Raw genomic sequence first — 11,935 nt, forward strand, 5'->3', positions numbered from 1 at the left:
AGAACTGCACACAGCTTGCCACAGAAGTACTTTATTATGTTAATGTAACACCTTGCATTTTCCTATGTCACCTGACATCATCACATACCTATCTAAAGGACGCCCATTACCTGCTCATTCACAGCTACTCATTTCAAAATGTTGAGATTGTTTAGGAGACGGAGGAACATTCTTTTCTATGACATGCTTGATGATGAAGAGAATCATATAGGGCAAGGGAGGGACACACCGAGGGACAGTGACAGGGACAGTCACGCGGATACGACAGGGACAGGCCGAGGGACAGGTAGAGGGACAGGAGATCAGAGGAGAAGAAAGAGGAGACAAGTTGTGCCTCGTCCACGTCTGTACAGGGAGAGAACCCTGTTAGATGGGATGAGTGAGGAGGAGATTGTAAGTCGCTATCGTTTGAGTTCAGCAGCAATCTTAGCTCTTTATCAGGAGATAAGGGGAGATTTAGATTTTTTCACAGCCAGAGGTCGTGCAGTCCCTGGGCTTGTTAAAATGCTGTGCTCATTACATTATCTTGCTTCCGCGTCATAACAGACAACTGTGGGCATAGTGGGCGGGGTCTCGCAATCTACATTCTCGCGGGCCTTGACCCAGTTTCTCTATGCACTCAATAGACGCGCTAGGAATTATATTCATTTTCCTACAGAGGCGACAGAGTGGCTGGAAGTCAGGACTGGCTTTTATAATATAGCAGGGATACCATGTGTGCTGGGTGCAATCGATTGCACACATGTTGCTTTGATTGCACCTAGTCAGAGTGAGCATGTGTACCGCAATCGTAAGCACTACCATTCACTCAATGTACAGGTGGTATGTGATGCCACGATGAGGATAATGCATGTGGTACCCAAATTCCCTGGTTCCAGTCACGATTCCTCTATCCTGAGGAACTCTTCAGTCTTCCATGCGTTCGAAGAGGGACATTTTGAACATGGTTGGCTGCTGGGTGAGTACACATTTACATGTTCTAACACAAAACACTTTTTTATTTAGGAATGTTGGCATTGTACAATTTGATCACTAATGTCAGCTTATGTGTGCTCCATTCATTATAGGTGACTCAGGATACGGAATTAGGCAGTGGCTCTTGACTCCGGTGCTAAACCCTCAAACTGAAGCAGAGGACAGGTACAATGCAGCCCATATATCTACAAGATCTGTTATAGAGAGGACATTTGGCCTACTCAAGACCAGATTTAGGTGTCTGGACAGAACTGGTGGGGCTCTTCTATACAAGCCTCAAAAAGTGTCTGATATTATCCTTGCCTGTTGCATTTTGCACAATGTTGCACTGAGGCACAATGTACAGTCAGACCTAGCTGAGCCTGTGGTAGACGAGCATCCCACCCATGTAGCTGCTGAAAATGAACAAACAGCCAGTGGTGGCCAGACACGCCAGAATCTCATCAATTCATTTTTTTCTTGTAAGTAAAAACATATATGTTCCAAGTTCTACTTTTATACTTACATTATGTTATCTTAACAATAATGTTTTTTTATATACCCTTCTGGTAGGACACAGATGAATATGGGTTGCACACCTTTCTTCTCTCTGCTGTGTGCACAAAGGGATGTGGCACCGGTATGTTATTGTTGCACAGGTTATATAATCCCTCTTCAATTTTACTTTAGTTGTGTGTATGTGAATAAAACTGGGGTAACAAAGCACTAATATTTTAGCATTGTGTTGTTCCTTATGCTAACACAATACACATATTATGCCCATACTCATTCATGCTTCTAGTATGCTTACATACAATGTTATTGGTGCAGTGTAACATGTACATCCATATGATGTGTACACCAGCCTGATTTACATTTGGAATGTGATTAAATATACATGGTGTTGCACATTTAACACCAAATACACACTTTGCTGTGTTGTTTACGGTACTGAAGATGGCATGTCAATGTTTGCAATTTATATATTGTTCCTTTGCATTATAGGTATATCTCCAGTATGACTGATCATGGTATGTATATTTGCTGACATCTCTCATAAGATGTGCCTACATCAATCTTCCTATAATTATTTGTAGTAAAAACCCAACATATTGGTTTAAACACAAATGTTACATATATGTACTGTCTGTATCATGTATATGCATTTAGCTACTCTTGAGCTTTCATGTGCATTGTATTAGAAAATGATTACTCCCATTTCATCACATTTTATGTATGTTTCCTTATAAATTCCATTAATGTAATATAGAGGTGTTTGGAGACAAGGGGATAACTGTAGTTATTTCTTTACTTACGGGAGATCAGTCATCACGGATGAAATTGACTGATCATAAAACTCCATGCATGAATGCCTGCAATCACAACAATGCGTACTACATCTTATATTTAGCAATGTTGGTGTTTTGTAATGCTAGGAATTAATAGTCAACATTAATTTAAATTTGTGACATGTGTATGTATAAGTCACACGTGTGTGGATGTGTCCTACATGTACCAAGTGTTAAACTGTTAACAGAGAAGACAAATTTGTCGCTAATGTTACTGTCATTTAGCATTTATAATTTACCAATATGACAATGTTGGTAATATTTTTGGAATATAAATCACGTCACTTCATCATTATCATGATGTTAATTATCAAGTATTCTCACAATTGTAACGTCAATCACGTGCACAGTAGCATAGACACACTTTTTAAGACAACTGTTTGTGTCTGTATCAATTTGTGTAGGATCCATGTATAACACCGACAAATGATAACACCAGCTTTATTATGGTAGCTTATATCATCATATTGACTATACTATGTATTTTTAGAACGTTTAATAAACACAGTAAACTATAGTTAGTTAGGTTAATGAAATATACACAGAAACGTACTTCATTACATGATGTTGATGTCATAATCAGAACATCATGCATTGTAGGGGACCACAACATCTGGCCAATAACATTATTTGCTACTGTCCCAAACCATTTTATCAACATACCCATGTAACAAGAGATTTTTAACAAGAAATGTAACAAGTTGGTTGTAAGTGTCCTTTACATTGGGAGAAGGATTGGCTCAGTGAGTAAAGACACACACTGGCACTGAGATTTTGAAGCAGGGGAGTCTGGTTCAATTCCCGGTGTCGGCTCCTTGTGACCTTGGGCAAGTCACTTTATCTCCCTGTGCCTCAGGCGGCAAAAAAATAAATTGTAAGTTCCACGGGCCAGGGACCTCAGCCTGAAAAATGTGTCTGTAAAGCGCTGTGTACAACTAGCAGCGCTATACATGAACATGCTCATATTATAATTATTATTATTATTGTTACATAGTTTCGACAGTCATACGTTCCATTACACAATAGAATTCACAAATGTGTTAGCAGAGTGGGAATGGTTGTTATATATAAAACACACCATGCCATAAAATGATAGTAGTCATTAAAGAACACTCAATAAAAATTCATGAGGCACTATTTTGCGACATCATTATGTTAATTAAGTGCTTATGCAATATAGGCATAAGGGTATCACATTTTTAATTGTTTGTTAATAAGCGCTGCAAGCAATATAAAATTAGTTCCATATGTAGTATAGTAGTCGGTGGCTCCTCCTCACAATCATCTCATATAAAGGTAGACTCTTCTGAAATCATACATTGATCCGATTGTATATTCCCCGACATCTCTGAAATACAGCAAACACATGATGGTCAAATATGGCACCTTACTATATATGTATCCGTGACAACGCATTACACAGCTCTATATGATTGTGTACATACACACGTCACTCACTTATATGTTAGAAGTACAAGTGTACATCAGTATGTAATGTTTCTTTAAATTTGTAGCAGGCATAACTATGTATATGATGTGAACGTTGCCTGTATACTGAAAAATGTGCACGCACATCTTAGTGTGCGCACGCACTTCACGCTTGGCTGCACTAACTGTTAGCGCATGCGCAAAACAAAGCGTACGTTGTGCGTTCAATACATCTTGAAAATACCATTAAACATAAAATCTTTATTTCAAATACAATGAATACGAAACTACATTCGTTCTAAACGAGTACATCTGTATTCTTTTTAAACAGACGTGTTTGGACAGAAAGGACGGCCGATAACACAATGCGCAAATGCAATACGTGTGACGTCATGTTAAACCAGCGTGAAACGCACGCTAACACTCCTCCCACTCAATTAACATTCGGCTAACGCCCAGTTGACGCCTACAAACACTGAGCCGCACACATGACACACTGCAGTTACCGTTACTATAACAAAACATGACAGCCAATAGGCTTTGATGCGCGCACGTCGCTTGGGGGCGGGACTTACATCCGTAATCCTTTTTAAGGACGCCTTGGGCCATGACAAGGGTCCCACGTCATACGTGGGGGACCCGCTTTTAAATGTTGCATGATAACAAAACAGGTATGTGTTAGAGTTATGTTAAAATGTTGCTAATATGGTTAAAGGGATATGAAAGTACGTATATTTATTCCGTCAGCAATGTGTACTACTCTTTCAGGTTATACTATATTGTATTCGGCAACAATTTCTTTGTGATCGCTACATGTTATGCAGTCTGCAATGTTACGCTGTATCCACGCATTGAAAGGGAAAATGGTGGTTAAAAAAAAAAAAAAAAAACATTTAAACGCACAGTCAACGCATAACGGTTGTTATATTTACCATTCTTCTAGAATTAACTCTTCGTCTGGCTGCAACTGCTCGCTCCAGAAAGGCAAGGCATTTTCATCCACGCTTGACCCACCCGCTGAATCCAGTATGACACACATCTCCTCCATGAAGCGCTCATAGGAATCGCCACTGCTTTCTTCAAACAATTGGTCGGGAGGTAGGTTCATTTCTTCGGGTTCCCATTCCAATGCATTTTCAGCTGAAAGGCTTGGTACATAATCATAGTACTTTTGTTGTTGTACAATGTGGGTTTCAGGAATGGAGGGTGCAGATATTGCAGCAGGTATCGATTCACACGGAACAGTAGTAGCGGATCCATTGCTATTGGCATTAGGAATAAATATGCCTTTCACAACAATATATGTGCCCTCTTTCAGGGTAAAATGCTTTTCCTTTGCAATCTTCCAGAAACCATAGGTGTGTTCTAGCTTATCCTGCACACGTTCAAAAAAGTCATTAGTTGATAAAGTGAATCTTATTGAGGAATTAAAATTCCGCGCATGCCTACGGTCTTGGTAATAAGGATATTTAGCTCGAATCAAATCATAGATTTGGCGTGTGCTTGCTTTGTGTCCGCGACTGTTCAAAATTGCTTCTGAAACCATGTACTTATAACCTAAGAGGGGATTCATATGGTTAACGAATTCATCAGCCATGTCAGAGTAGCACAAAAGATGTGTGCAGTTCTGTGTTCTTTGCTCATCAAAATGATTCTGCTCAATGGCTAACAAATTCCTGTATTTCGTTTTCAAGGTCAACAAAAGTAACTACTTTTACTCCTTATTTCAAACGCCAATTGGATGTGTCCTTTTAATTGGTTTAACTTTAGTGGTTAGTGATAGGCGAATGTGGGAAAAACATGTATCATTTTTTTATCTCGTTTGTGAAAACATTCCTACACTTTTATTTCAGTAACATTGAGTTTTCTAGAAAAATAACAAAGAGCACTGTGTGAAAATAGTGCTTAGACAGCCATATCAGTAAATATACACACCTGCAAAATGAAATGTTTTTTTCCCACATACATTTCTGTGTGTATTTGAAATTCTGGTTAACTACCTGTCTGCATGAGTTTAAATACGTGTGTATCTATATATATATAAATATATCTCTCTCATAAAAAATATATATATATATATATATATAAAGTGTATATTGTACTATATGTATAGTGTGTGTGTGTGTGTGTGTGTGTGTGTGTGTGTGTGTGTGTGTGTGTGTGTGTGTGTGTGTGTGTGTGTGTGTGTGTGTGTGTGTGTGTGTGTGTGTGTGTGTGTGTGTGTGTGTGTGTGTGTGTGTGTGTGTGTGTGTGTGTGTATGTATATGTGTATATATAAATATATATATATATATATATATATAAAAAAAAAATTTATTTTTTTATATTGCAGGAGTACACACAACATATTGATGGCAGTAAGTAGGCCTTGTATGAAACCTATTTAAATGGTGATAAACATGAGTGAATTAAGTAATAAACATTTGTTTGCACCCAATAATGTTAGAGGCTCACACTTAGTATAGTTGTCAAACATTAGGCCTGTATTATTAAAATAGTGTGTTTTCACAAGGAAGCATGAAGTGTATGTTTTTTGTAAATACATCTATACCAGTTTAGATAGTACTATATATACACACACACACACACACACACACACAGTGTGTGTCTGTGTGTGTGTGTGTGTGCATATATCAATACATACTACATATATTTTAGTATAAATTCAGAGATGTTCTTGAAACAAGAACACATAAATGATTAAAGGACAACATTACAATGGCCACCAAAGGTAAGTAATATTTAACACAAAATCCTGCTGTACACGTACAAGAAAGATGTTTGCAGTTAAATATGTGCTTTTATAATTGCATGAAAATAATATGCACATGCAATGATTACATCAATTAACACACCCAAATGCAATGTTTTGCTGCAAAGTCAATGGCAGCTTCTCTAAACTTAGCAACTGGCTCCTGGTGGACCATTACTGAACAGACGATTAAAACATAAATATTTATAACACTATTCATTAATTAGGAGTGTTAACATTTCCAAAACTTCACGTGTACAAGAACATACTTGAAAGTTTGGAAACAACACAGTCTTCAGCATACATACAATAGTAATTAGATAATCTGAAGTCAACAAAACAAGGCCAAAGACATATTTTGAGAATTATAACATTTATTTTTTTTGTTCCTTTTGCGAGCGAGTAACAGGCCTGCTTGTTGTCTCTTGAATTTTCCTTTTTCTTTTGCCACCAACTTTAGGCACAACAGAGCCACTTTGAGTGGCCTCTGGCACTTCACGGGCAGGGCTTGTGGCCAGTGACTCACCTACAGGGCTTTTGGGCAGTGATTCACCTACAGGGCTTTTGGGCAGTGACTCACCTACAGGGCTTTTGGGTAGTGACTGTTCACCTACAGGGCTTGTGGCCAGTGACTCACCTACAGGGCTTTTGGGCAGTGATTCACCTACAGGGCTTTTGGGCAGCGATTCACCTACAGGGCTTTTGGGCAGCGATTCACCTACAGGGCTTTTGGGCAGTGACTCACCTACAGGGCTTTTGGGTACTGACTGTTCACGGACAGGGCTTGTGCCCACTGACACATGTGAGCAAGTTGGTAGACACTGCACAAGTGATGGTTGGTCTGTTTCATGTGTGTCTTGTTTTGTTTTTGTCGCCTCCTTTGTAGGTGTCTGCTGCTGAATTTGTACAGATGGCAGCGGTAGGATGTCATCAGGAACCTGCACAGCAATGTCTGCTACTTGACCGGTAACATTTGGGCCTGGTGAATGAATATCAGATGAATGTGGTGAAAACTGACCTGCATGAACAGATCCTGCCTGTGAGGTGTTGAATTGTGGTACATTAGTCATTCTCCAGTAATTAGCTTGTGTTTGCTGAACAACTAATGCTTCGAATGAGGTGTTGATTTTTTGCAACTGTTTAGGCACTTCAATGAAGACTCTGTGGAGATGTGCCAATTGTGAAACTGTTTCTTCCTGCAGTGCAATCATCCTTTCCAGCACTGTCATCAGGTCAGAATGGCGACGATTTTCTGCTTCCACAATTTTTCCCTCAGAAGCTACAATTGCATCATATGTGGTATTTGCTGGACGTTTTGGCGGTAAAACAGTTTCAATTGGAACCTCTTCATGGTCACTTGCTTGTATTTGTGTGTCTATGGCGGCGGCGGCATCATCATCATCATCATCATCATAATCCTCTTCATCATGTTCTACAAATAAATGTACACATTATTAAATGGCATGTTAATCTCTGCTGTGTTACTATGTAATTCTACTGTGTCAAAAGAAACAACTAACATGTTTCCATACGTTTTATAACCTCACATTAAAAACTACCTTGACTTAAGAATAATGTTTGGACTCAGTATGAAATATGAGTGAATGAAAACTTGCTGTAAACTCACAACTCCTACATGATAGTTAACATCACTAACACAATACATGTTGCCTTACACTTCATTTTCACATACACTAAGTAATCGTATTTAAAGAACATGTGCAAAACAATTAATGAACATGACAACATAACATATAGAAGAGCACATATTATATGGCCACCAACTGATACACTCACCTTCTAGGTGTGTTGAGCTGGCTGACCCAGGTGAAGACACTTGTTCCCTCTCAGGTGACACATGTCCTTCAGGGGCAACTATATATAACAATAACATAAGTTTTACATTTACATGTGTAAATATTGAACAAACAGTTATTGTATGTTCTGTATTTATGAGTACGTAACAGCATCAGTTCCTTAACCCAAAATGTGTGTGTGAAAGTGAACATAAATAGTTGTAATAACAATGTACATGCCTGTGTACTTAGAACTTTTGAGTTCCCTAACATAAAACATACTATGTTTCTGCAGTAATGCGTGAGGATAAATAGATAAAATTTGAACATAAAAATCATATGTTGTGTAGTGATATCAGTATCATAATGTACATAACTATCATGAGATGACCATTCACAATGGTTATCATGAAGGTGGTCATATTGCAAAAAGTGTTGTTTTTGGTAGAGGATATGTGTGGTACATTAATATAAGATGTGGCACACCTGAATGTGGCTGTGACTCAACAAGACAACACATGCAGTGTGTGATAATGTGTCGTTGATAGTAGTAGTTCAACTATAGATATGAGTGAACTAATGTGTGAGGTACGCTTTGATAAGTAATGAGTTGTTGGGGCATTTAGTAGCTAAAGTGAAGCTTTCAAATGAGTGTGATTAACTTCAGTTGTGCTAGTCAGGTTGTAAGAACGGTATTCCCTTCCCCAAAAAGCCTAATCAGCCACACCTTTCAATTACTTGAAACAGGTGAAAATGGTGTGAACTAAGTTGACCCTAAAATGAGGCTGTAATTAGTGTGTGTGCTGAACCCCACCCCCTCTGTTGAAGTGTATGCTGTGATGAGATATTAATTGCAGCTGCTTTAACACAATGGTAGATGAGCTAAATAGTCGTGTGCAGTTTTTAAGTTATGAAAATAATGACATAAAATATGATACGTGTGCCTCATTATGCTGTCTGTATATGACTTAAAGCAAAAATGGACCTTTTCATAAACAACTATAGATGTGTTAGTGCAAGTGATGTTTGTTGGCCGTTGCATGCAATATATTTGATGCATGCTTAAAATAGGCAGTAATGTCATGTTTGTCGGAGTAAATTAAATAAAATACACAATAATATTCTACATATTTATGTTCTGTACCTGTAGCTAGTAATAATTTCTGATTAACATGTGTTACACATGTGTACTACCCTGTTGTTCCCCATCTTCGCCCACCATCAATTGCTTCCACTGCAGCAATGCATTTTGGGAATTCACATGTAAATGAGCACACAATTGCACGTGCTATATTAGTTACTGCTTTTAGTAGGACTACAACATATATGTCTATTTTGAGATATATATATATACAGAATCAGACATATACATATATAGATGCAGGTATGCTTATATTGTGAAGACAGTGTATAAAAAGCAGTGTAAATATGCAAAATAACTGTAAGCAACGACACGCCTAGTACAGTAATATTTCTCACCTGGTGGAAATTGTGAGGGATAAATTCCTATATCACGGTCACCAGGTAAGCCTTCCACGACGACGGGAAGTAATTTTGCCCGAAGCAGCTCCTCCAATGGACTTAATATGAGACGTTGTGGTGTGGGCCCACCTCCAGTGCCAGTAGCATGCACGCGTTGGTGTTGTATTTTCTTTTTCAATTTGGACCTAATATCATCAAATCTCTTGTGACAATTCCGCTTGTCCCTCACATGATTCCCACACGCATTGACACCAATGACTATTGTGTCCCACATTTCTTTTCTGCTTGCTGAACTTGTCCGCCCTTGAAAAACATATAAAATATATGAGGTAAATGAATAATAATAGAAGCACCAGTTTCCTACACTGCTAGCTGTTCCAAGAGATAGCAAACATGCTGTTTTATGTGTAATATGTGAAGCACATGAGCATTCACTACTAAACCTATACATGTAAGCAAGGTTGCATTCATATTGTATGCAGTTATGGCAAATTGACCGCCTGTGTTTAGTTGTCCTTGTAAGGCATGATAAAAAGCTGTGTTTCCAGACTAATTAACATAGAAAGATATTCTGAACCCATATTTGCATATGAACAAAACTCAGATGACCTAGGATCACATGTATTTGAATAATAAATGTAAAGGTACACTTACCTAGTAAATGTCCATATATACTGTCATAGTGTTCCAGAATGCCAGTGACAAGAGCTGTATTTTCCTGGTCATTGAAGCGAGGATTACGTGGCTTCTCCACACGTTTCTTCCGAGCAGGTTTAGGGTCAGAGCTTGGCTGGTGCTGACTGGACTCTCCTTCTTCCAATGGAAGAGCCTCCAAAAGCTGCCCACCAGCAAGCACGCCACCACCATCCACCCCATCAGCAACTGCGCCACCAGCAGCACTCACAGCACCAGCACTCCCACTCCTAGCACCAGCACTCCCACTCCTAGCACCAGCACTCCCACTCCTAGCACCAGCACTCCCACTCCCAGCAACAGCACTCCCACTCCCAGCAACAACACTCCCACTCACAGCAACAGCACTCCCACTCACAGCAACAGCACTCCCAGCAACAGCACTCCCACTCCCAGCAACAGCACTCCCACTCCCAGCACCAGCACTCCCACTCCCAGCAACACCACTCGGTGCACCAGCAACATCACTCCCCTGAACAGTACGTTCACTCCGACGCGTACTCGCACGAGTAGCACTCCCACTCCCACCAGCATCACTCTTCCCACGCTTTGCGGGCATACTTCCAGCACTCACAAAAAACAGACAACTAATGTACAGCCAATCACACGAAACACTTCCACATATAAAACAAGACAAAGATGTAAACAAAACAACAATGGACAAAGCTCACCCAATACACAACAAGTCTCTCCGTCAATATGCAAATGTTCAATCAGCCAGCTCTGTGCGTCTCTCTCTCTCTCACTCCCAACAACACAGAGAATGATTAGCAGTACACGTTGCCTTTAAATATGGCGCGCAATCCAATACATGCTTGTTTCGCCTGATTCAGCAAGATTTGTGATTGGGCAACCTATCAGCACCCCGCCACGCACGCCGATACACCTGTGTGTGATCGGATAATCATCGTGAGAGTGGGCAGATTTGTTTTCGGGTTGATTTTGAATGTATTCGGCACTTACTGCATACGGAGAGGAAAAATCGCCATTAACATGACTAATCGGTAAGCTTGCCGATTTCACTTAATCGACGCTTACTGCATGAGGCCCATAGTCTGAGTTTTGGAGTTTGCACACTTTAGAAACTTAGAAACTAAACTCAGTGGTTTCTTGATGTGCAGGTTGTCGTGGTCATTGTGGCTTGGTCGAATTGGTCGACGTGCTCCAGATATCTCGACCGTTGATTAGTTTTTAGATAGATTGCTGGAGTGAACCATGTCTCAGCTTGTACCTTATGACTAGACCAAGTTTTGGTTTGCCTGTCGTCTTGAATGTGTTAGGAAAGTTTCCAGCTCTTGTTTTTCAAGTGGGTTGGGTCTTAGCTCGCCCAGAGGTTGGAGTTTTCGCCCATGCCTGGTGTTGTGCCTTAGGTGATTGACGAGGCCTTTGAGAGGCTTCCGGATCCTCTGGTTCGACTACGCTCAATGTTCATAGTTTTGCCTCACCCTCTGCTGGTGAGAGTAGAATATGCATAGTTTCTT

At 39.7% G+C, this 11,935-nt stretch overlaps 1 protein-coding gene across 1 annotated transcript; it reads right to left on the bottom strand.

Moving 5' to 3' along the window:
* Positions 1-6,784: 6,784 nt before the first annotated feature.
* Positions 6,785-8,448, bottom strand: LOC142491051 (uncharacterized). Its single transcript, XM_075593386.1, has 2 exons — positions 8,281-8,448; positions 6,785-7,915 (listed from the first exon to the last, which is right to left on the bottom strand). Exons 1-2 carry the CDS (start codon positions 8,375-8,377, stop codon positions 6,858-6,860), a joined length of 1,155 nt encoding a protein of 384 aa, XP_075449501.1. The 5' UTR covers positions 8,378-8,448; the 3' UTR covers positions 6,785-6,857.
* Between the last annotated feature and the right edge of the window lie 3,487 nt (positions 8,449-11,935).

The sequence above is a fragment of the Ascaphus truei genome, chromosome 3, assembly GCF_040206685.1.
Source record: "Ascaphus truei isolate aAscTru1 chromosome 3, aAscTru1.hap1, whole genome shotgun sequence".
In the NCBI taxonomy this organism is placed as follows: domain Eukaryota; kingdom Metazoa; phylum Chordata; class Amphibia; order Anura; family Ascaphidae; genus Ascaphus; species Ascaphus truei.